At 41.4% G+C, this 26,375-nt stretch overlaps 3 protein-coding genes across 5 annotated transcripts in view; 1 reads left to right on the top strand and 2 right to left on the bottom strand.

Moving 5' to 3' along the window:
- The first annotated feature begins 1,477 nt into the window (after window positions 1–1,477).
- LOC118401672 (retinoid isomerohydrolase) lies at window positions 1,478–10,785 on the top strand. The gene is made up of 13 exons (XM_035799255.2): window positions 1,478–1,629; window positions 2,045–2,127; window positions 3,838–3,988; window positions 4,092–4,199; window positions 5,788–5,929; window positions 6,164–6,311; window positions 6,506–6,587; window positions 6,748–6,880; window positions 7,069–7,220; window positions 7,457–7,586; window positions 9,122–9,331; window positions 9,508–9,619; window positions 10,051–10,785. Exons 1-13 carry the CDS (start codon window positions 1,619–1,621, stop codon window positions 10,194–10,196), a joined length of 1,608 nt encoding a protein of 535 aa, XP_035655148.1. The 5' UTR covers window positions 1,478–1,618; the 3' UTR covers window positions 10,197–10,785.
- A 2,540-nt stretch (window positions 10,786–13,325) lies between these two features.
- Window positions 13,326–20,834, bottom strand: LOC118401979 (RING finger protein 11-like). The gene is made up of 3 exons (XM_035799729.2): window positions 20,225–20,834; window positions 16,726–16,895; window positions 13,326–16,477 (listed from the first exon to the last, which is right to left on the bottom strand). Exons 1-3 carry the CDS (start codon window positions 20,342–20,344, stop codon window positions 16,306–16,308), a joined length of 462 nt encoding a protein of 153 aa, XP_035655622.1. The 5' UTR covers window positions 20,345–20,834; the 3' UTR covers window positions 13,326–16,305.
- A 408-nt stretch (window positions 20,835–21,242) lies between these two features.
- The window catches only part of LOC118401978 (voltage-dependent R-type calcium channel subunit alpha-1E-like), an 80,559-nt gene continuing 75,426 nt past the window's right edge, over window positions 21,243–26,375 (bottom strand). For 2 of the 3 annotated variants that reach the window (XM_052476795.1, XM_052476797.1), the window contains 2 exons: window positions 23,778–23,947; window positions 21,243–23,572 (listed from right to left, as the gene is read on the bottom strand). In XM_052476795.1, the coding sequence (XP_052332755.1) occupies window positions 23,027–23,572; window positions 23,778–23,947 (716 nt within the window). In that variant the 3' untranslated portion in view covers window positions 21,243–23,026. The remainder of the gene's footprint in view (window positions 23,573–23,777; window positions 23,948–26,375) is intronic. The other variant, XM_052476796.1, reaches the window with a different exon arrangement.

Below are 26,375 nucleotides of genomic sequence, written 5' to 3'. Positions count from 1 at the left end.
TGGCCGTGCTGCTGCTCCAGTTTCAACTGTTCTGCCTGTGATTATTATTATTTGACCATGCTGGTCATTTATGAACATTTGAACATCTTGGCCATGTTCTGTTATAATCTCCACCCGGCACAGCCAGAAGAGGACTGGCCACCCCACATAGCCTGGTTCCTCTCTAGGTTTCTTCCTAGGTTTTGGCCTTTCTAGGGAGTTTTTCCTAGCCACCGTGCTTCTACACCTGCATTGCTTGCTGTTTGGGGTTTTAGGCTGGGTTTCTGTACAGCACTTTGAGATATCAGCTGATGTACGAAGGGCTATATAAATACATTTAATTTTATTTATACTTATCCTGTCAAAAATATTAAAATCTCACCTTTCTGGTAGTCACTTTTGAAGACACAAGCTCAATTACAAAGTACAAATATGATACAAATATTAAATATTTCTTTCTCCTATTCAACAGAAGTGTGTGTGTGGGGGGGGAGGGGGGGTTCATAATTGACACTCAGAAAATGTGATGTGTTGCTCCCTATGCAAATAAGGTGTCAGATTTCCCATACTGCATTTCAGACAAGAGCGGAGAGTGACATGTGAAGCGGGACAACCAGAGCTTTCACGGAGTGCACAGCAATTGATGTTGTGTCATTCAACAAGTGCTCTGTACACAAAAATGTCGGTCAGAACGAGTCCAGACCCGCTCAAAGTCCCATACATAGGGGACTTAATGTTTATAGACCCCAATGTACACAAAGTACTGTGTTACTCTGTAGAAATGTATATTTAAAGAAGCAATACTCAGCCGAGATAAGCATTTACACAGTAACTCTGAATCACTTATGCATATATACAAGTCAAGAGCATAAGGCCCATTTGAAATTGGTGCCTTTTGACTATTGTTAATGTTCTGCCAAATACGTCAATTCAGCAGGAGGGTAAGGTAAATCTATCCCAGTTACAAAATGTAGTCTACAAGAAAGTAGAAAATAATTACATTAATTTAGTGAAATGTATGAATGAAATGCATGAAATGTATCTATCTATAGGCTCTCCCTGCTACTGTGGTTTGGTAAATATATACATAATAATATAATAATAATATATGTCATTTAGCTGATGCTTTTATCCAAAGCGACTTACAGTCATGTGTGCATACATTCTACGTATGGGTGGTCCCGGGAATCGAACCCACTACCCTGGCGTTACAAGCGCCATGCTCTACCAACTGAGCCACAGAAGGACCATATATATATTATTTATATTATTATATTATTATTATATATATTATATACATGATTGAACAATCACATCTTATGTTATTGCAACACATTTGCCAGGCAAACACAGGCCTATTGATTTTGTGAAATATTCAGGCAAAATAAATCCGGTTTTAGAGGGCCACCATTGTGCAACCAAGCTAAGGATATTGGCACAATGGCATTCTTTCTCAGGATGCAACCTGATTGGTCAAGAGAAAGGTTAAAGCCACTCAGGGTCGAGAAAGAGAGAGGGGCTCGATGTATAAAGACGCTAAACCCACTGGGAGCGCCAAGACTTCCAGTTCAGAAGTGATCTGAAGACACCTGTATGTGAGTGAGTGTGTGTCTCTGTGCTCCCACAACAAGGAGGAACCATGGTCAGCCGGTGAGTGATGGTTCATTTATTTAAGTCTGAATTCATGTCTGAACTCTCACGCTGTCAAGGGTCAACCATAGGGATATAAAGTGGAAAATGTAAACTTTGAAAAATCTAACATATTTCATGCAAGTAGACCAATTTTATTTGGAATAATGTGGGTTGCTTTACTCAATAAAGAGAAAATATGTATGAATGTATGCATTTTCCTCCTTACCAATTCCCGAAGAGCTACACTCCTGTAGGTTTTCACTTGAACCCTAATCTAGTGTACCTGATTCTAATAACTAGCTGGTTGATTACCTGAACAAGTTAGTTACAACTGGGGTTGGATTGAAAACCTACAGAAGGGTAGCTCTTCAGGAACAGGGTTGGAGAGCACCTGGGCTTCAGTTACTTACATTTTCTTTCTTCACAAAACCAGATTTGAGCACCCTGCTGGTGGCTACAAGAAGATCTTTGAGACAGTTGAGGAGTTATCAGAGCCTGTCCCTGCAACAGTTACAGGTTTGTTAACTACATATTTATTTGGTCATATGAAGCAGGTTATGTTAATTAATTTTACTACACTACATGACCAAAGTATGTGGACACCTGCTCATCGAACATCTCATTACAAAATCATGGGCATTCATATGGATTTGGTCAGCACTTTGCTGCTATAACAGCCTCCAATCTTCTGGGAAGGCTTTCCACTAGATGTTGGAACATTGCTCTGGGGTCTTGCTTCCATTCAGCCACAAGAGCATTAGTGTGGTTGGGCACTGATTTTGGGGGCGATAAGGCTTGGCTCGCAGTCGGCGTTCTAATTCATCCCAAAGGTGTTTTATTGGGTTGAGGTCAGGGCTCTGTGCAGGCCAGTCAAGTTCTTCCACACCAATATCGACAAACCATTTCTGTATGGACCTCGCTTTGTGCACAGGGGCATTGTCATGCTGAAACAGGAAAGGGCCTTCCGCAAACTGTTGCCACAAAGTTGGGAGCACAGAATTGTCTAGAATGTCATTGTATGCTGTAGCCAGTGGTGTAAAGTACTTAAGTATAAACTCACAGTAATTTACTTGATACTTAAGGACATTTTAGCAATTACATTTAAAGCCAAATACCTTTAGACTATTACTCAAGTAGTATTTTACTGGGTGAATTTCACTTTTACTTGAGTCATTTTCTATTCAATTTTCTATTAAGGTATCTTTACTTTTACTCAAGTATGACAGCTTGATACTTTTTCCACCACTGGCTGTAGCATTAAGATTTCCCATCACTGGAACTAAAGGGCCTAGCCCAATCCATGAAAAACAGCCCCAGACCATTCATCATCCACCAAACGTTACAGTTGCCACTATGCATTTGGGCAGGTAGTGTTCTTCTGGCATCTGCCAAACCCAGATTAGTCCGCCGGACTGCCAGATGGTGAAGCGTGATTCATCACTCCAAATAATGCATTTCCACTGCTCCAGTGTCCAATGGTGGCGAGGTTTACACCACTCCAGCCGACGTTTGGCATTGCGCATGTTGTTCTTAGGCTTGTGTGTGGCTGATTGGCCCTGGAAACCCATTTCGAGAATCTCCCGATGAACAGTTATTCTGCTGACGTTGCTTTCAGAGTCAGTTTGGAACTCGCTAGTGAATGTTGTAACCGAGGACAGACGCGCTTCACTCGGCGGTCCCGTTTGTTGAGCTTGTGCGTTCTACCACTTCGCAGCTGAGCTGTTGTTGCTCCTAGACGTTGCCACTTCACAATAACAGCACTTACAGTTGACCAGGGCAGCTCTAGCAGGGCAAAAATGTTGCTAACTGACTTGTTGGAAAAGTGGCATCCTATGACAGTGCCACGTTGAAAGTCACTGAGCTCTTCAGTAAGGCCATTCTACTGCCAATGTTTGTCTATGGAGATTGCATGGCGGGCGGTGTGCCTGATTTTATACACCTGTCAGCAACAGGTGCAGCTAAAATAGCCAAATCCACTTGCTTAAAGGGATGTCCCTATACTTTTGTATATATAGTGTAGATTTCTGGTACATTCAATCCTAAAAATCCACCATCCTCAAATGAGAACACAAATAAATCACTGCCATCTTGGAAATTCACGTGAAAACAGTACTGTATCTATGATAAACATCCCCTAATATACCTGTTACCTGCTCTAGATACAATCACATTGAACAGTCCCTTGATCAATTGTTTGACAAACGCTCTTTTCTCTCACATCTACAGGTAGGATTCCTTCATTTCTGAAGGGAAGTCTTCTTCGTCTGGGCCCTGGCCTGTTTGAGGTTGGAGATGAGCCTTTCTACCACCTCTTCGATGGCCAGGCCCTCATGCACAAATTTGACTTCAAAAATGGCCAAGTCACCTACTTCAACAAGTATGAATGGATGAATAATATCTGTTAGAGATCAGTGGTTACATTGCATTTGAGTCTAATTAACCTAATGGATTTGATACCCATCTCTATCTTTATCCTTTAGGTATGTTAAAACAGATGCCTATGTGCGAGCCATTACAGAAAAGCGTGTGGTGATCACTGAATTTGGCACCTTCGCCTACCCAGATCCCTGCAAAAACATCTTCTCCAGGTTGGTAGCTAACCTCATCAGATGAATAACATAGCCGCAGGTTGGCATTTATTGGGATGACACATGTACCGGAGGCAGATCTGTAGGGTAGTCAATCGCTGGCACAGCCACAAAGTCATACAATGTGATTTTAAACCTAAGCCTAACCGCACTGCTAATCGTATGCCTAACCCTAACCTTAAATTAAGACCAAAGTTTTTTTAACAGTATATAGGCAATTTGACAATGCAGCTGTCCTATCTAGTGGACATTTCTCAGCCCTTCCTCCAGGACAATATTCATCCCAATAAACATCAACCTGCAACATCTTTTTTTAGTTTATTTAACTTGACAAGTCAGTTAAGAACAAATTCTTATTCACAATGACGGCCTAAGAATAGTGGGTTAACTGCCTTGTTCAGGGGCAGAAATACATATTTTTACCTTGTCAACTTGGGGATTCAATCTAGCAACCTTTCGGTTATTGGCTCAACGCTTCAACCACTAGGCTACCTGCCACCCCATATCCTGTAAATGGTTATACTTGCTTGCCATATAATGCCTTCAGAAGTATTCATAAACCTTGACCACATTTTGTTGTTACAGCCTGAATTCAAAATGTATTAATATTACATGTATATTTTTTCCACCCATATACACACAATACCCCCTTCCCAAAAAAGTGAAAACATTTTTAGAAATTTTGCCAAGTTTATTGAAAATGAAATAGAGAAATATCTCATTTACATAAGTATTCACACCCCTGAGTCAATACATGTTAGAATCACCTGTAGCAGCAATTACAACTGTGAGTCTTTCTGGGTAAGTTTCTAAGAGCTTTGCACACCTGGATTGTACAATATTTGCACATGATTATTTTTGAATTCTTCAAGCTCTGTCAAGTTTGTTGTTTATAATTGCTAGACAGACATTTTCAAGTCTTGCCAAAAATATTTCAGCCATTAAACTCTGTAACTGATTTATTGATGCACCATCCAACGTATAAGCAATGTCTGCTTTTTATTTACATTTTTATTCTACCAATAGGGGCCCTTCTTTGCGAGGCATTGGAAAACCTCCCTGGTCTTTGTGGTTGAATCGGTGTATGAAATTCAATTCTTGACTGAAGGACCTTACAGATAATTGTATTTGAGGGGCACAGATATGATGTAGTCATTAAAAAAGAATGTTAAACAGTATTATTACACACAGAGTGAGTCCACGCAATACATTATATGACTTGTTCAGCACATTTGTACTCCTGAACTTATTTAGGCTTGACATACAAATGGGTTAAATACTTATTGACTCAAGACATTTCAGCTTTACATTTTTTATTAATTTCTAAAAACATAATTCCACCTTGACATTATGGGGTATTGTGTGTCAGTGACACAAAATCTAAATGTCAGACATTTTGAATTCAGGCTGTAACACAACAAAATGTGGATAAGTCAAGGGGGTGAAAACTTTCTGAAGGCACTGTATTTCTGATCCTTCATATCAATCATTGTTTATGTTTTGACTGCCGCTGCCTTGATCGTCGTTTTAATGATGACTGTTGGATCCATTTCAAAACTGGTGTGTGGGTGTGTGTTTCTCTGTGCAGGTTTTTCACTTACTTCAAGGGTGTTGAGGTGACAGACAATTGTCTGGTGAACGTGTACCCCATTGGTGAAGATTACTACGCCGTCACAGAAACCAATTACATCACTAAAGTCAACACTGACACGCTGGATACACTGAAGAAGGTATGACTCTCCACTGTTCCCCCAGGCTGAAATTCCACCCCCCTTCATTACAGTATTCACAATATACTGTACCAGAAACCACAGTGTATGCCTATATCCTTTGGCCTGATTCAACAGACTCAAAACAGAACAAAATGGAAGTCTCACTTCTCATTAATAGTTATAACACATGCATAATGTATAACATAATAATGAATAACACATGAATAACACTATGACTTCACTTCTCCTCAGGTGGACTTGTGCAACTACGTCAACATCAATGGCGTGACAGCCCACCCACACATTGAGAGAGACGGAACAGTGTTCAACATCGGAAACTGCATGGGGAAAGGAGCATCTCTGGCCTACAACGTTGTCAGAATCCCACCCACTCAGAAAGGTTGGGCTTGTGTCCAAATTGATTCAAGGAAAATAAAATGAAAGATATTCATTCAGAATTAATGCACGTGTTCCAACTATCAAACTAGAAAATGTAGGTAACATGTACTTAACTTGTTCTGGATAGGATAACATGTAAATAGTAAGGCAATCTGAAGGCTTCTGCCCTGATTGCATCTTGTGTTCTCTCCTCAGACAAGTCAGACCCCATTGAAAAGTCCAAGGTTGTGGTGCAGTTCCCCAGTGCCGAGAGGTTCAAGCCCTCCTATGTGCACAGGTGGGTCATAATAACAAATCCATCATGTTCATAGTTGAACTTGAGGTCCCCAAAACAGCAAGGAGTCAATCATGGACATGCCTCCTTCTGTGTTATTTGACTAGACCATATAACAACTTACAATGCATGCCAACTTAAATGGTCTACATATCACCCTTAGCTTTGGCATGTCGGAGAACTACTTTGTCTTTGTGGAGACCCCTGTGAAAATCAACCTGTTGAAGTTCCTCAGTGCCTGGAGCATCCGAGGCTCCAACTACATGGACTGCTTCGAGTCCAACGAGGTTCTCGGGGTAAGGAGGCAAACACTCAGTAGATTTTAGTTTAAAGTGACACATTTCTATACAGGACAATTATGTACAGTAACATCATACCAAGTCTCGACACCCAGAACCAAATCACACGTGTGCAGTCACAACAGACATAAGCATAACAGACATTATTGTCAAACCTAATAAACTTTTTAACATACATTTCGCAGACATTGTTCCACATCGCCAGAAAGGACATTGGAGGAGGACAAGGAGAATACATTGACCATAAGTTCAGGGCCGCTCCCATCAACCTGTTCCATCACATCAACACTTATGAGGACAATGGTTTCATCGTGGCTGATGTGTGTACATGGAAAGGGTAATGGAACAGCTAAAAATGGTCTCTCTCATAAGATGGCAATGTCAATACAGTGGCAGATGTAAGTGACTGGATCAATTGTGGACTGAGGGATCTCAGGGGTGGCATTCATTTGAAGTGAATTGCCTTAGCAATGTCCTTTTTCAGAATAATTGATTAATGAATCCTAGCCCTTGGTCTTTAAACACGGTCTGTTTAAAAGATTAGGAAACTCATTCTCATTCGTTTCCTGGTAGATTTGAGTTTGTGTATAACTACCTTTGGCTGGCCAACCTGCGCTCCAACTGGGAGGAGGTGAAGAAGGCAGCCATGATGGCACCTCAGCCAGAGGTCAGGAGATACGTCATCCCACTGGACATCCACAGGGTAAGTCATTTCCTTCTCTTTAAAAATCTTTTTTTTTAGTTTACACTTCATCTACAAATTATTTCTTAATTTTTGGACAATAAAGTGCATTATGTGTTACCTTGTATTTATTTTATTTTGGATCGCAACGTGTTCAGTGCATTCAGAAAGTATTCAGACCCGTTGACTTTTTCCACATTACATACTTATTCTAAAATTGATAATATCATTTTCCCCCCTCATCAATCTACACACAATAACCCATAATGACAAAGCTAAAACTGTGTTTTAGAAATGTATTAAAAATACAAAACTGAAATATCACATTAAATAACTATTCAGACCCTTTACTCAGTACTTTAATAAAGCACCTTTGGCAGCGATTACAGCTTTGAGTATTTTGGGGTATGACGCTACAAGCTTGGCACACCTGTATTTGGGGAGTTTCTTCCATTCCTCTCTGCAGATCCTCTCAAGATCTGTCAGGTTGGATGGGGAGTGTCTCTGCACAGCTATTTTCAGGTCTCTCCAGAAATGTTTGATCAGGTTCAAGTCCGGGCTACGGCTGGGCCACTCAAGGACATTCAGAGACTTGTCCCGAAGCCACTCCTGCGTTGTCTTGGCTGTGTGCTTAGGGTCATTGTCCTGGTGGAAGGTGAACCTTCACCCCAGTCTGAGTTCCTAACCTGCTCCAGAGTGCTTTTCATGAATGATCTCTCTGTACATTGCTCTGTTCATCTTTCCCTCGATACTGACTAGTCTCCCAGTCCCTGCCGTTGAAAAACATCCCCACAGCATGATGCTGCCACCACCAAGCTTCTTCATAGGGATGGTCCCAGGTTTCCTTCAGACGTGACGCTTGGCATTCAGGCCAAAGAGTTCAATCTTGGTTTCATCAGACCAGAGAATCTTGTCTACGAGTCTTTAGGTGCCTTTTGGCAAACTCCAAGCGGGCTGTCATGTGGCTTCCTTCCGGCCACTAGCATAAAGGCCTGATTGGTGGAGTGCTGCAGCGATGGTTGTCCTTCTGGAAGTTTATCCCATCTCCACAGGGGAACTCTGGAGCTCTGTCAGAGTGACCATCGGGTTCTTGGTCACCTCCCTGCCCACGGCCCTTCTCCTCCAATTGCTCAGTTTGGCCGGGCGGCCAGCTCTAGGAAGAGTCTTGGTGGTTTCAAACTTCTTCCATTTAAGAATGATGGTGGACACTGTGTTCTTGGAGACCTTCAATGCTGCAAATATTTTTAGGTACCCTTTTTGGTACCTAAGCTCAATTTCGAGTCTCATAGCAAAGGGTCTGAATTCTTATGTAAATATGGTATTTCTCTTTAAAAAAAATCTTAATTTGCAAACATTTCTAAATACCTGTTTTCACTTTGTTATTATGGGATATTGTGTGAAGATTGATGAGGAAAAAATACATTTAATTCATTTTAGAATAAGGCTGTAATGTAACGAAATGTGGAAAAAGTCAACAGGTCTGAATACTTTTCGAATGCACTGTATATCTGCCCTAACTTATTCAAACTTTCTTTCATACTGATTGTGTGTTTCAGGAGGAGCAGGGAAAGAACCTGATATGCCTGCCGTACACCACGGCCACAGCAGTGATGCGTACTGACGGGACCATCTGGCTGGAGCCTGAGGTGCTGTTCTCTGGTCCCCGCCAAGCCTTTGAGTTTCCTCAGATCAACTATGAGAAGCACGGTGGGAAGAACTACTCATATGCCTATGCCCTGGGCCTCAACCACTTCATTCCTGACAGGGTGAGTAGTCTTGTTGTTTGCCACAAATCTATCTTCAAACTCTGAGAAGTGAATGGCAGAGGCATGTTACCTGAGTGGCCATGAGTTTCTTTCTATATGTGGTTGTATATCATCAAGTTGAATGTGAAGACCAAGATGTGTATGTTAGACCTTGAGGAATCTCTATGCGGCTGTAGATCATCAAGCTGAACGTGAAGACCAAGGAGACCTGGGTGTGGCAGGAGCCGGACTCCTACCCCTCAGAGCCTCTCTTTGTTCAGACCCCCGATGGCGTGGATGAGGATGATGGTATGTACAGTATTGTACTGTACTCTTAGTGTACTATACTGTCACTGTTACAGACATGGTGCAGGGCAAACACTGATACATGGTATTGTGTTTGTGTTAGTGTTTAGAAGAGAGTTTAAGAGACATTGGGCTCTATTCAATCCGCAATATAAATTGAGGTCATTTGCAATTGAGCTGACATATGCAGTGTTTATCGTGAATGCAGTCTCCTCAAAAGCAGGAATATTGCCTTTAAATTTCAATCACGCTGTAAAACTGAACTTCCGCAATGCGGATTAATTAGAGCCCTTTAGCTATTTATCCAGGGACAAGGTACTTAAATTTAGTAGAAAAATGTACTCAGCATAATTCATAAAAAGATGGGTTACAGTTACAATGTGTTGGGCACTGTGTTTTTCTAACAAACTGTGTGTTTTTCCAATGACCCACAGGAGTTCTGTTGACCGTTGTAGTATCCCCCGGGGCCCAGAAGTCAGGGTACATGCTGATCCTCAACGCCAAGGACATGTCGGAGATCGCCAGGGCAGAGGTGGACTGCCCTATACCCGTCACCTTCCACGGAATGTACAAGAAATAACATTTCAATAATCCTGCAGGCACAAAGACTAGTAGTCACCATTCCAGGGTATTCATACTAAGCATCACATTTCCCTCAGCAATAGAACAAATAAATAAACAATGACAAAGTATAGGCTACAAATAACTTGGCTTGTTGTGTCAGCAAAAACGAGGCAAGTATCTGATCATCTTCCATCATGATTTAAGTCATTTAATTTTCTGCCACCTACGATTCAGTATGGTTGGGCGTCCATTTTGATGAAAATGTACCATTTCGTGGTATGAATGGAACCTGCTGGTATCAGGGCATAAGTAGGTTTCCTACAATTATTTCTCAGTGAGCCCACAGCATAACATCATCAGCGGCCTCTCAGTCACGACACCCTGATTGGTTATTACAATTGTTGTGTCAGTGCTGGAAATCAATGAGTTTGTTCAAAGTACCATGTCTCTTGAGTACTTCAGGGTTGGAATAATTAAAATATAATCAAAATACTGGCCTTTTTATTGTATGTCTGTTATTTTGGGAAAGAAAGTTGAATGTTGTGTGTAACTAATAATTTGACTATTCAATAGTGTATAAAAAATAAAAATAAATCCTAGATGTACACATAGTACAGGTGTATATACATGAAATAACTAGTCCCAAAGGACAACAATGAAGTCCATCTGCTCCATGTCATCTGTATAGCGGTTGTTTTGGCGGAGTCGAAGGTGGAACTGCATTAGAGCTGTCAAATCCACAAATGGCTCACAAAGCGAACATTGCCATTGGCTGCACAGAGGCACATTAACATAAATCACATGCAGCATTGTTTGCAAGTTTGAACACTGGAATGTGAGATGTGATCTACACCTCCATTAGGATGATAGAAACTCTAATTAGTGTAATGATTTTTACATTTATTTCTATACAGCCTACACTTTCTCCTTCTGAACTTCTAACAGGAGTGGGACAGTGTGGCTTTGTGGCAATGTTCTCAAGAGCAGCTGCTCACCGATTTGAAGGGTCCAACAGCTCCACCTCTGACACAGCCAAAATAACCGCTATGTCGGTGTCTGCTAATGCTGGTTAACTCTTGATCTGATTGAATCCAGGAGAAAGTCCCTTTCTATTACAGCATATTGTATGACTATCATTCTTATTCCATTCACCCAGCTCAATGTAACATAGGGTTAGGTTACTACATGATACTCACATTTTCCCTATATCCATCATGAGGTTGCTACAACCTAGTTTACAATGTTGGTGCACAGGTCGAGAGAAAAATGTAAGAAATCAAGATGACACATTTAATACCGCCTTGCACGCTCTTGCCTGCATCTCTATCTGATCTAGGGTGTAATTAGTCTAACAGTTGCAAACAAAAGTATCTATTGGACATTTTCAGGTATGTTTATCCCCGTTCCGTTTGCTTCCGTTTAAGAAATGGCTGAATGAATACACCCCTGATCACACTCAAACACAGTTCATGTTCATAGTGGCCACATACAAACAGTATTATCACTTTTCTTGATGTACAGTATAATTCCTTCTCGCATCTACACTCTCCTCCTTTCACCTTCACTTGTGGACTTTAGTGCACAGCACATCAGCTGTCTTGTGACCAGGCAAAATAACTTTTCAAGCCAAACCTTCATATATAACCACCAACTACTATACAAGGCCTACATAATTGTCACCATATTAGCTGACAACATAGTCAACATAGCTACTAGAACTAACGGGTTAGTAAACCCGCTACAATCATGCAGTACATTGTAGTCAGCCAGCAAGCGGGCCCAGGTGGCAATAAATTAATAAAACCAAAATCTTACCTTGACTTGGAAGAGTTCCAGTGTTGGATAGCCATCGCCAGCTTGCTAACATAGCATCCCTTTCTGTTTGAGCTGGGTGTTTGAATAGGCTAAACTAGCTAGCTGCATTCGGTAGCTAAGTAAGTGAAAGTTAAAGTGAAAAAAAGAAACACAACAAGAAACAGCCGGCTCTTTCTTGCTTCTCCTTCATTTTTGAAGAAATTAATTTGTTTCATAACTGTTCAACTGTTGTCTTTGTCTTTCTTTGAGTCATCTACTCAGCACATTTTATGCACTGCAGTGCTAGCTAGCTGTAGCTTATGGTTTCAGTACTAGATTCATTCTCTGATCCTTTGGGTGGACAACATGTTCATGCTGCAAGAGCTCTGGTGGGTTGGTGGACGTCCTCCGGAAGTTGTCATAATTACTGTGTAAGTCTAGGGAAGGGGGTGAGAACCATGAGCCTCCTAGGTTTTGTATTGAAGTCAATGTACCCAGAGGAGGAGGGAAACTAGCTGACCTCCGACTACATCATGGTGCTACCCTACAGAGTGCTGTTGAGGCTACTGTAGACCTTTATTGCAAAACAGTGTGTTTTAATCAATTATTTGGTGACATGAATATATTTAGTATATTTGTATCTAAAAATTATAACCTTTTAAATGTTTCACTATTTTTATATTCATCAAATTCACTGAGGATGGTCCTCCCCTTCCTCCTCTGAGTAACCTTCACTGACCATTGCTCCATCGTGAAAAAAGGATCTGAATACATTATGAGGCTTTGCACCAAAAGCGCTGAGCATACTGAGTGTCACTACTAGTGAAAGGGCCCCAAAGATTAGTTATGTTGCCAAAGAAAATCAGATTAGGTGTATTTAGCTTCAAGAAAAAGAACAAACAAGTTAGGATGTTGCAACTAGTAATTTATTTGACCCGAGCCCATGTTTTGTACAATGTTGCCTAACGTAATCTTGCCTCCGTACCATGGCATTAGCCCCACTAGTCTAAGCTGGTCAGGCAATTGCATTGCAGCATTGATAAACTAAGCTGATCATACTGATTAATTGGGTCAAACGTCTAATCTGAGAAACAAACAGGCATGTCGCAACTCGTGACTTCTGTAAAAGCACAGATCATAATGACCATAAAAGCCTGGCTTGTGCAATACTGTATGTGGCAAAAGACTTTGAAACACCATTGCCATGATAATAGCAGCAACAAATCTAAGCAGAAATAATTAGAGTATGTACTGTGCTGATAGGACAAAAGGGAAAATGTAACATTTGACTAACACCTGGTGTAACAAGATACTACAGTCTCAGAACAATAAGTCAGGCATGACACAAATATGTGCTTTCTTGTTTATTTACATTTTTTTTTACAGCTTCAATATGAGGGATGGTTGGCCTTTCAAACACCAAGATTACAGGAGATGACATTTATTTTCAGAATCCTGAAAAACACTGCAAAACAAAGCTAATAATTGAAACACGTGTGTTGTCTTTTAATGTCACCGTGAAACCATGAGAGAGATCTTCCCCCTCTTACAAATATCTTTGGGACAGAGGTTTGCAAATGCATACTCAAGCCAGTGTAAACTCTAATGGGAAATACTTATCTCCCATCAACACAATGACAAACGATACATCTAAAAGGTAGGAGATACACAAACATCAATACAGAAAAGGGTATCACTATTATATAAACAAAAAATGTCATGGAAATAATTCACTGCAATGCTACTTCGCTACAAACAAAACTAAAAAAGCAAAGAAAATGCTGGCCTAGTTTTTTTTTTTTTTTTTTTTTTTTTTTACAGCAAGAAAGAAAATTGCGCAATGATGACTGTGGGATTGAAAATATAGGTAAGTAAGCTAAGTACTTAAGGGAAGAAATATTCTTCTATTCCATATTGTCTCATTTGAGACAAAGCAAACCTCTGTCCCCTTCACGCAGTCACTTCCGCACAAAAACACACACTAGAATCAAGACAAGCAAAACAAAGCAGGTGCACACTACTGAATCACACAACTCATGAATACATATTCAGCTATTGAGCTTTACTTCAACTTGATACGTGACCAATGGTAGCATTGACAGCATTATCAATATCAATCTTAACTTCTGTGCTGCGAAAAGAAGAAACAATATTGAAAAGTGCAAGGTTATAGGTATATATATATTAATATAATGCTTCCGTTATTGTCCTATAAGTAAAGTGCAAATATTAGGATCAGATTAACGTGTGTGCAAGCATTCCTAACTTTTAGATGGATCCTCCTGCACACGCACAAATGAGCCCTTTACATTGTCTGACAGCTATGCTACTCCTCCTATTGTAAAACCTATAAACCTTACACAGAGTGATTGACATACAGCTCATCCACTTCTTCAGGCCATTTGGAATGGCAGTGGAGCCATTTAGAATGGTCAATCTGAAAGACAAACAAAAGGTAACGGATGTACACTAATGTTCAAAAGTTTGGGGTCACTTAGAAATGTTCTTGTTTTTGAAAATAAAATTTAAAAAATGTGTCCATTAAAATAACATCAAATTGATCAGAATCCCAGAGTAGCCTCTTCACTGTTGATGATGAGACAGTTGCCAGTTGAGGACTGGTGAGGCGTCTGTTTCTCAAACTAGACACCCTAATGTACTTGTCCTCTTGCTCAGTTGTACACCGGGGCCTCCCACTCCTCTTTCTATTCTGGTTAGAGACAGTTTGCGCTGTTCTGTGAAGGGAGTAGTACACAGCATTGTACGAGATCTTCAGTTTCTTGGCAATTTCTCACATGGTTTTCTAATGATCAACTAGCCTTTTAAAATGATAAACTTGAATTAGCTAACACAACGTGCCATTGGAACACAGGAGTGATGGTTGCTGATAATGGGCCTCTGTACGCCTAAAAATCGGCCTTTTCCAGCTACAATAGTAATTTACAACATTAACCATGTCTACACTGTATTTCTGATCAATTTGATGTTCTTTTAATGGACAAAAATGTGCTTTTCTTTCAAAAACAAGGACATTTCTAAGAGACCTCAAACCTTTGAACGGTAGTGTATGTGTTTCTCCATTAAACATATCATAGTCTAATAGAGGATGGGCTTTGGGTGATTTCTGCACTGTGTATGTGCATACTATAATTGTTTTTGTTGTAATCCTAAAAGGAGACTATGCTCTGTAACTTATTTTATTTTGAAACACTAAAACAGGGTACGCTTCAGTCCGTAGAGAGATAACCATTATTGCCGGCTTTCCTGGGGCTGTTTTGCCATTACTAAGTCATATTCAGAGTGCAAGGATTTTGAGACTTTAGAAGACTGATGAGTCATGTTATTGTCTTGTTGTTGCCAGCTGTGGGTTCCAAAGGAATCTTATAGGATACCTCCTGGTGACCAAATTCAGATGACAGAAAATGATCCAATCCCATTCCCAGCTACTAATCATGGTGAATAATGATTGGCTGGGATGGGATGCCACCGAGACCTGCTCAAGTGGAAATGCAGTGAGCCATCACTACAGTAACAGCCCCTCCCCCTTCTGACCATAACATCACCAACCCAATCCTAGTACTGTATTCAACAGCTGACTCAGGAATCCAGTCCACCACAGACGCACATATTATGCCTGCTTGTCCTCCTATGTAGACAGTTGCCTAATGTTGCCTTCTTTCAGTCAGACCATGACTCAGCCAGTTCCAGTTCCAGTTCAGAGCCAGTTCCAGTTCAAAGCCAGTTCCAGTTCTGAACCAGTTCCAGTTCTGAGCCAGTTCCAGTTCCAGTTCAGAGCCAGTTCCAGTTCAGAGCCAGTTCCAGTTCCAGTTCAGAGCCAGTTCCAGTTCAGAGCCAGTTCCAGTTCAGAGCTAGTTCCAGTTCCAGTTCAGAGCCAGTTCCAGTTCCAGTTCAGAGCCAGTTCCAGTTCAGAGCCAGTTCCAGTTCAGAGCCAGTTCCAGTTCAGAGCCCATTCCAGTTCAGAGCCAGTTCCAGTTCTGAACCAGTTCCAGTTCAGAGCCAGTTCCAGTTCAGAGCCAGTCTCAGTTCAGAGCCAGTTCCAGTTCAGAGCCAGTTCCAGGTGATGGGTGGATGGGTCCAAGTCTTTTCATTGTTAATCACTAGTGTTTCCATAGTCTCTCTCTCGTATGTCATCACCGACCAAGACACTGTGCTGCTCCTTATCCCAAGGTAAAAAGCAGAGGGGAAGGGGGCAGCATGTGTATGTTTGTTGGGGCTGGTGGAAGTGTGTGTGTATGTGTGCGCGTGTTTGTAGGGGGGGTGGCAAGGCAGAGCTCGGCAGAAGGGGGTAGTGTTGTATTTAGGGTCAGTGGTCAGTTGGTCTCGTATGTGGAGAGCAGGGCAGCGTCCACAGGCTCCATGCAGGAGGGACAGGTGAAGGACCTCATCAGCCAGTCGTCTATACAGTCCATGTGGTAGATGTGCATACAGGGCAGAAACCGGATGGGGTCCCCGTACACAAAGTCCATCATACATATCACACACCTAGAAAATGGGTCAAAACATGTATGAATAGTGGTTTTGATCATTTTTTCCTCAGCACTTTAACTGACCAGGAAAAACTCTGGCCTACTAGTTATGTTATACACAGTTACATGCTACAACTAGGGCCAGAGTTTTACCTGCTCAGGTCACATGAACAGTGACCTTTATATATTACATCAGAGAATAATAACAGTGGTAAACTAATAATATTAAGATATTAATAAAAACAGTGGTAAACAGATGCTTACTCTCTGATTTTCTTCTCGGAGCCGTCCCGTCCTCCGTCGTAGACACCCCGGGGGAGGTGCTGGATGAGGCCGATACGCTGGGCTATACGGACCTGCTCATCCTCAGTCAGCTGGCTGGCCAGGCGGGCCTGGCTGGGGGTGGGGTGGTACACCGGCATGTGGGCCTCCTCCTGGGAAAAAGACATACCCATACAGAAAGTCAATCCATGGGCCAACTCAACTGAACTGTTCCCATGACCCAGTGTTTCAACAACCATTGTATAAGCGGGGTTGGGTGGTCTGTTCCACCTATGGCTGTTCTACCTAATGACGTATATACAGTTCAAGTCGGAAGTTTACATACACCTTAGCCAAATATAATTAAACTCAGTTTTTCACAATTCCTGACATTTAATCCGAGTAGAAATTCCCTGTCTTAGGTCAGTTAGGATCACCACTTTATTTGAAGAATGTGAAATGTCAGAATAATAGAAGAAAGAATAATTTATTTCAGCTTTAATTTCTTTAATCACATTCCCAGTGGGTCAGAAGTTTACATGCACTCAATTAGTATTTGGTAGCATTGCCTTTCAATTGTTTAACTTGGGTCAAACGTTTCAGGTAGCCTTCCACAAGCTTCCCACAATAAGTTGGGTGAATTTCTGCCCATTCCTCCTAACAGAGTCAGGCCTCCCTGCACGCGCACGCTTTTTCAGTTATGCACACACATTTTCCATAGGATTGAGGTCAGGGCTTTGTGATGGCCACTCCAATAGCTTGACTTTGTTGTCCTTAAGCCATTTTGCCACAACTTTAGAAGTATGCTTGGGGTCATTGTCCATTTGGAAGACCCATTTGCGACCAAACTTTAACTTCCTGACTGATGTCTTGAGATGTTGCTTCAATATACACACATCATTTTCATTCCTCATGATGCCATCTATTTTGTGTAGTGCACCAGTCCGTCCTGCAGCAAAGCACCCCTGCAACATGATGCTGCCACCTGCGTGCTTCATGGTTGGGATGGTGTCCTTCGGCTTGCAAGCCTCCCCCTTTTTCCTCCAAACATAACGATGGTCATTATGGCTAAACAGTTCATTTCTCCAAAAAGTACAATCTTTGTCCCCATGTGCAGTTGCAAACCGTAGTCTGGCTTTTTTATGGCCGTTTTGGAGCAGTGAACATTCCTTGCTGAGCGGCCTTTCAGGTTATGTCAATATAGGACACATTTTACTGTGGATATAGATACTTTTGTACCTGTTTCCTCCAGCATCTTCACAAGGTCATTTGCTGTTGTTCTGGGATTGATTGGACTTTTCGCACCAAAGTATGTTCATCTCTAGGAGGCAGAACGCGTCTCCTTCCTGAGCGGTATGACGGCTGCATGGTCCCATGGTGTTTGTACTTGCATACTATTGTTTGTACAGATAAACGTGGTACCTTTAGGAGTTTGGAAATTGCTCCCAAGGATGAATCAGACTTGTGGAGGTCTACATTTTTATTTTGAGGGCTTGGATTGATTTCTTTTGATTTTCCCATTATGTCAAGCAAAGAGGCACTGAGTTTGAAGGTAGGTCTTGAAATACATCCACATGAACACCTCCAATTGACTCAAATTATGTCAATTAGCCTATCAGAAGCTTCTAAAGCCATGACCTCATTTTCTGGAATTTTCCAAGCTGTTTAAAGGCACAGTCAACTTAGTGTATGTAAACTTCTGACCCACTGGAATTGTGACAGTGAATTATCACTGAAATAATCTGTCTGTGAACAATTGTTGGAAAACTTACTTGTGTCATGCACAAAGTAGATGTCCTAACTGACTTGCCAAAACTATGGTTTGTTAACAAGAAATGTGTGGAGTGGTTTAAAAACAGGTTTTAATGACTCCAACCTAAGTTTATGTAAACTTCCCACTTCAACTGTAAACCCTGGATTGCTGATGCTATATATTGGCCATTGAAAGGCTTTGAAGCCACTGGTCGGCCATATTGGCGATAGTGTTTCAATTAAATGGTTCAAGGACAAAATTACATGTATTTATTCTGTTGTTGTAGTGGGGACAGTAACATTAGTAATCTAAAATAAATACTTTGAAGATTTTTTGTTGTTGATTTCTGTTGATTTTCTTTTTAATGTTTAACTCACATAATATAACTTAAAAGTATGCACTAAAGTGTCTGTAATAGAATAAACGTGTCAAAAACAAATACAGACATTAAGAAATGCATTTCTAAATCTTCCAAAATAATTTGTATAATTGAGGAATACCGAGATGGATGTGCGGTGGCTTCAATACAGCGCCACCTGTCAGTCATCCAGGTTTTATACACATACATCATCGGTTCCACCCCGCCTATAAGAGTTTGTCTTGCATTTGTTTCAATTGACAATGTTGTTGCCAGAGGGAACCTGGAAATTAAACTAGCAGAAACACTGCCACGGCAAATCCAATTCATAAACAATGACACTACTTTGGGCAGCCAGCGTATTACTAGGCAGCCATCTAGTATTGGGTGATTTGAGGTGGAATCATGTGTGAGGCCTACATGAAAGTGTGATTACAACAAGGAGAAAGAAGGAGTCTATCATAATGGTTTATCACGCTGTGTGTTCTGCGCTGTGGCGAGCCAAAACACACACCCTGCCATGGATAAAGCAGCCGGAAAAAACTGCCCAGTCTGGACATTCTTGGCAAGCCTGTTTAGAACACTTTTGTGAGATTGAAAAGCGTTTGGGCATTAAAAGTGTTGTGTGTGTTTTTCTCTTTGTGTGACTGAGCATGTTCAACTGTTGATATGTGAAAACTGAGACCCACAACAATCAGTTGCAAATAGGCCTACCTATGAAAACAAAAATTTCAATGCAACACTATTGCTCAGCCCTTTAAATATTTTATTGTGGCTCATCTGATGTAGTCTAGCTTTTAAAACCATACATTTGACAGCAACATTTAACTTTAAACTATACCTAGATTAATGGGTCAGTAATGGTATAGAATCATATAAAATAAAATAATTAATCTAGCTAAATAATTAGGAAATATTTGACCAGATTCTCTAAAGATGTTCTTGACCCCTGGGTCTTGCATGATTCTGTCAATTCACATAGCAATACTTAAAGCTCGGGTCCTTAATTGATGCAATAACAAAGTGGTTACCCCGCCTCTGTTTTGGTAAAATGCTGAGGGATGGGCCTGGAGAAATGGAACCCCTCTTAAATTAATTCAGAGCTATGGATGCAATAAGGACTGACCATCCACGGTATCAAAATTATAATTATAACCATGATTAGAAGGCTATACAGTGTTTGTTTACAATTTACTAAAATGTTTACAAACAAAACACGCTTATATTTTGGGTTCTGATAGGGTACGACTGTTGAACTAAGCTCATGAGGCATTTATCAGTTATACTCTTCAAAGATCAGGGGTTATAACTATATGATGAATGTATAAGTTCAACAATTAATGTAGCAACTAAATATTCTAGCTTTAACATTAGTAGCTATAAAGTCTGACCTGGTAAGGCGGAGGTGGCTCCAAATCTGGGTCTGCCTCCCCATAACTTGCTCTGTCAGACTGGGATTCGTGAAGCAAAGATATATCGTCGGACGTCGGCGATTTGAGACAATTGCCCATGTCCACTTCTCAGTCCCTCGTTGTTTAGCTAGCTTGTAAACTTGCTATTGTTCGTTTACAACCAAATGTATATTCCCCTCGTTGAAGAAGTAATGTTATTACACATTAAATACTATTTAACAACCCATTAAAACATAATATACATGTTCATATAAACATTAGCTCGAGACCCATCAGCTGTCCAAGCTATTCAACATCATCAGACCATCACAGTCAAAACAAAGAGCTAGCTAGATACTGCTGCTAGCTAACGCTTTTGGCGAACCACCTAGTGACTTCCTTGATTAATATAATTCATTCCTCGGCCTAAGATTTTAAATAAAAAATGTTCGCTCAAATAGAAACTACCATAACGACATTAGCGATAGAACATCTATATTTTTCACAAATATAGACCACTGACTTCGCGAATAAAGTAAGTGTCTGGCTAGCTTGCAATATTATTCAATTTTTTCAACCTGAACTCGGCGTCCATTGGATATGACGTAACGGCTTTAGTGTTGTTGTCTTTGTCATAAAGTGAATGAGAGGAGTTTGCATTTTGCACTTTCATTGGATGGTTGCAATGCAACGTCACACGAGGAAAAGAAAAGTGGTGGCTGGCACAAGACCCCAAATAGTCTGTTATTTCAGTTTTTTTGGAATGATATACAATTTTGTTCTTAAACAAAGATCGCAATTGTTGGTTTAATCTCACAATTCATGTATAGTTATTCCCTGAAGTGGTCTACTGTAAAGTGTCAAAAAACATTCAGCAAAATGTTTATTCCCGACCTTACCCAGTCGTTAGAGCCTTATAGAGAGTTATATAAGGACAGGAGTTGACCATTGGTCTACATCAGATACCTAGACAAGCCGCCACATAACTGCAATTAAGGATACTTTTCTTGGAATTTAGGAAACTTTTATTCATACTGTATATACAGCTCTTTTACACATATAAACTAAACAACTATTTGCATTCAAGGAACTTATTATACATTTCTGTTTTTTGGTTAAGTGAGTTTCACAGAATCATGACCCTTTTTCAGGCAAATAAAACAAATACATATACATGTACCTTACATGAACATTCCAGAAATATCCTATTCCGTCCTTCAAGTGTGTTGTGAGCTGAAAGGGATATGTTCTCTTACAATATTGCAGAAAGCATGGTATAAATGTACTGTACATTATTAGTAAACCATTCTAAATAACAGGTAAAATCAGGTGTGTTGAAAACATCTTCCTACATGTGTCGTCTGTAATGGCTCATACAGTATTTTAATAAACCAATCTAGGTAGAAAATATACAGTTGTAGTGAGGTATCTGACACATACTGATTACATGTTAGGCTAATGAAGAAGAGGAGAACATGGATGGCTACATTGATGAAGAAAATACTCAAGTTCATTATTGTTTCTGGCCAGTTATTGACTCCGGAAGATGAGAAGGAATGAATCAGTCAAATGTTTAAAAAAAATATTGTAACATCTGAAGAAAAACAGGTACAGTACAGTACATCGACAAGATGAAGGTCGGTTCAAGACAGCCACAGGTTCTGCTGGTTTTCCTATTGGCTTAATAAAGGTTTGGATAGAAGCCATCTTCTGGGTATAGTCTTAGTCATTTGGTTCTCTAGAGTCCTGTTCATAACAAAGCCCTATCTTTCAAATCACACAAGATATTTAGGCATTCCTTTTCTGAGAAATAATGTATAATTTTATTGAAAGCAATTACATTCATTGACCTTGTTGGTTGCTGTCCATTGTCCTGCAAGTTGGTTAAAAAAAAGAAGAAATCATACAGATTTCCAACAGAAGACAATGTGCCATTCACTTTTCTGCTTGTATTAATGATTGTTTTATTCCTTTAAAAAATTACAACAGGAGTTACATGGTTTACGTATGAATAGATTCTTATTAAAGAACTATGTTCCCTTTGTAGACAGTAAAGGGATAGGAAATATAATGGTGGAGGGTGCAACATGTCAAAAACTAACTCAGTTCTACTCAAATTTGAAAAAACATTGCTTGATTAATTATTGTTTGGGTGTATTTTGTTACATAGACATGACTACATTTCATTAATTTATAAAGTACTTTTACAGTTACCCTTCTTTATGGCCATGTATCCTACTCAAGACAATCAAGTGGTACTGGTGGTAAATTTATAGGAAAAAACCCCACATGTATTTACAAAAACCATGGCTTTCAAAGACATTGTTACTCCTTATTTTGCACATAGTTACATATTCACACCACACACACCCCGTTAAGAGCAACACTGAATCAATGCCAGAGAAACACCTTCAGATATGACAATACCTATTGACACAAATTACAATTCTATTCATTTAATCTCTTTTCTGTCCATCCAAGGCTATTTGAGGTTTATTATTACGCTCTTTATTTTGATAGTCAGAATATAAATGAACCACAGTCAAATATTTGTGGGTAGATATTTATTGTACATTTTTTGTGTGGATTTGAAAGGGATTCCACTTGCAAAAGTCAAAAACAATGTTCTTATTTTTTGTTCTCCTCTCACATTTGAGCAAACATACTACAATCACACAGGTGTGCAGTAGTAAAGCAAGAGAGTGACAAATGTCCCTTTTCCAATATAATGTAATACAACTTTAACTCTTTACTCCCTACGCTCCTTCTTCACCGCTCCTCCGCCTCCACTTCTTCCTCTTCCTAGCAACGATCGTCCTCTTCTGTGTCGCTGAGTGGCTCACAGCCCGCAACAGAGACCGTCTGAGCCAGGCGTTTCCGGAAGTGTCCATTGGGGACCTGCCAGCTGCTCCTGGAACCCCGTCGAGCGGAGCTGAAGCTGGAGCTGGATGTGGAGCTGACCGTGTTAGCACGTCCCAGGCTGGTGGCTACCGCCGCCTCGAAAGTCAGCGTCTCCATGAACCCGGTGGGGTCCAGACTGTGCTCGTCCTCCTGCAGGGCCAGGTAGGGCTCCGACGGGTAGCGACGCAGGGGAGAGCCCTGCTGGTGGCGACGGCCCCTCGCCCCACTCTGTCCCTCTCCCCCTGCCCGGTCTCTGGAGGCTTCCCCTCTCCTCTGAGTCTCTGGGCTGCCCCTGTCGTCATCATCGTCCCCTGAGGGAGGGTGCGTGCGACACACCAGAGGAGAGTAGGAGATGTGGGGATGGGAGCGTGTTGAGGTCTGGGACAGAGGGCGGCGGCTAGGGGTACTAGATTCAGAGGTGGGGAGGGGGCTGTCGGAGCTGTTGCCCTGGACACAAGAGTGGAAACACATTTAATACAAATGTCTGACTGTTTTTTTATAAGTGTGTATGTGGCCTACCAGTTCTTCAAATGTGGGTATGTGTTTGTGTCTAGTTGGTCTAAACTAGTGTTTGTGGCTTCAGGTGGTACTACTGGTGTATGGGTCTTTAATATGTGTCCTTGGTAAAGCATCCTGCATGTGTGTGGCCTACCTGTTTGTCCAGGGGGTGTGTGCGCTCACGGCTAGGGGAGCGTGAGGGTTGCAGGCTCCTCTCCTCGGAGGTACAGCGGGACGTGTCTGGGGAGAGGAGGTGGCGGCGCTCTTTAGACCTCCCGCGCTCCTTCTCCGTATCCAACTGCCTCTTCCTTTCTGACCGCGACACTGGATGAGAAAGAGGAAGACCATGGCAAGGAGCACAGAGAGAGGGGAGCAGCAACAGAAAAACAGAGAGGGGGACAGAGAGAGACAACAACAGATAAACAGAGAGGGAACAGAGAGAGACAGCAACAGAGAAAGAGAGAGGGGAACAGAGAGAGACAGCAACAGATAAAGAGAGAGGGGACAGAGAGAGACAACAACAGATAAACAGAGAGGTGGACAGAGAGAGGGGAACAGAGAGAGACAACAACAGATAAAAGAGAGGGGGGAGAGAGGAGAGTAACAGATAAAAGAGAGAGGGGAAGACAACAACAGAGAGGGGGACAGAGAGAGACAACAACAGATAAACAGAGAGGGGACAGAGAGAGACAGCAACAGATAAAGAGAGAGGGGACAGAGAGAGACAACAACAGATAAAGAGAGAGGGGACAGAGAGAGACAGCAACAGATAAAGAGAGAGGGGACAGAGAGAGACAACAACAGATAAAGAGAGAGGGGACAGAGAGAGACAGCAACAGATAAAGAGAGAGGGACAGAGAGAGACAACAACAGATAAAGAGAGAGGGGACAGAGAGAGACAACAACAGATAAAGAGAGAGGGGGACAGAGAGAGACAACAACAGATAAACAGAGAGGGGACAGAGAGAGACAACAACAGATAAAGAGAGAGGGGAACAGAGAGAGACAGCAACAGATAAAGAGAGAGGGGACAGAGAGAGACAACAACAGATAAACAGAGAGGGGACAGAGAGAGACAACAACAGATAAAGAGAGAGACAGACAGTAACAGATAAACACAGAGAAAGACAACAACAGATAAAAGAGAGAGGGACAGAGAGGACAGAGGGGACAGAGAGAGACAACAACAGATAAAGAGAGAGGGGACAGAGAGAGACAACAACAGATAAAGAGAGAGGGGACAGAGAGAGACAACAACAGATAAAGAGACAACAACAGAGAGGGGACAGAGAGAGACAACAACAGATAAAGAGAGGGGGGGACAGAGAGAGACAACAACAGAGAAGGGGACAGAGAGAGACAACAACAGATAAAGAGAGAGGGGACAGACAACAACAGATAAAGAGAGAGAGGGGACAGAGAGAGACAGCAACAGATAAAGAGGGGACAGAGAGAGACAACAACAGATAAAGAGAGAGGGGAGAGACAACAACAGATAAACAGAGAGGGGACAGAGAGGACAACAACAGATAAAGAGAGGGGACAACAACAGATAAAAGAGAGGGGACAGAGAAGACAACAACAGATAAAGAGAGAGGGGACAGACAACAACAGATAAGAGAGAGGGGACAGACAACAACAGATAAAAGAGAGAGGGGACAGAGAGACAGACAACAGGGGACAGACAAAACAGAGAGGGGACAGAGAGAGACAGAGAGGGGACAACAACAGATAAAGACAACAACAGATAAAGAGGAGGGGGACAGGGGACAGAGAGACAACAACAGATAAACAGAGAGGGGACAGAGAGAGACAACAACAGATAAAAAGAGAGAGGGGACAGAGGGGACAGAGAAAGACAACAACAGATAAAGAGAGACAGGGGACAGAGAGAGACAGTAACAGATAAAGAGAGAGGGGGACAGAGAGACAGCAACAGATAAAGACAACAACAGAGAGGGAACAGAGAGAGACAACAACAGATAAAAGAGAGAGGGGACAGAGAGAGACAACAACAGATAAAAAGAGACAGAGAGGGATAAAGAGAGAGGGGACAGAGACAACAACAGATAAACAGAGAGGGGACAGAGAAAGACAACAACAGATAAAGAGAGGGGACAGAGAGACAGTAACAGATAAACAACAGTTATCAGATACAACAACAGATCAATAGATAGCAACGTTATCACAGATAAAGAGAGAGGGACAGAGAGAAGACACTAGATAGATCAGATAAACAGATAAACAGAGAGGGGACAGAGAGAGACAACAACAGATAAAGAGAGAGGGGACAGAGAGAGACAACAACAGATAAACAGAGAGGGGACAGAGAGAGACAACAACAGATAAACAGAGAGGGGACAGAGAGAGACAACAACAGATAAAACAGAGGGGACAGAGAGAGACAACAACAGATAAACAGAGAGGGAACAGAGAGAGACAGCAACAGATAAAGAGAGAGGGGAACAGAGAGAGACAGCAACAGATAAAGAGAGAGGGGACAGAGAGAGACAGAAACAGTAAACAGATAAACAGAGAGGGGACAGAGAGAGACAACAACAGATAAAGAGAGGGGTTACAGTAAACAGATACACTAACAGATAAACAGAGAGGGACAGAGATCAGTAAGACAGTAACAGATTACAGAGAGAGACAACAACAGATACACTGTAACAGATAAACAGAGGGGACAGAGAGAGTAACATTACCACAGATACAGAGAGAGACTGTAACAGATAAACAGAGAGGGGAC

Source organism: Oncorhynchus keta, chromosome 23, assembly GCF_023373465.1.
Source record: "Oncorhynchus keta strain PuntledgeMale-10-30-2019 chromosome 23, Oket_V2, whole genome shotgun sequence".
Classification (NCBI taxonomy): domain Eukaryota; kingdom Metazoa; phylum Chordata; class Actinopteri; order Salmoniformes; family Salmonidae; genus Oncorhynchus; species Oncorhynchus keta.
This window is presented reverse-complemented; position numbering and strand designations above follow the sequence as displayed.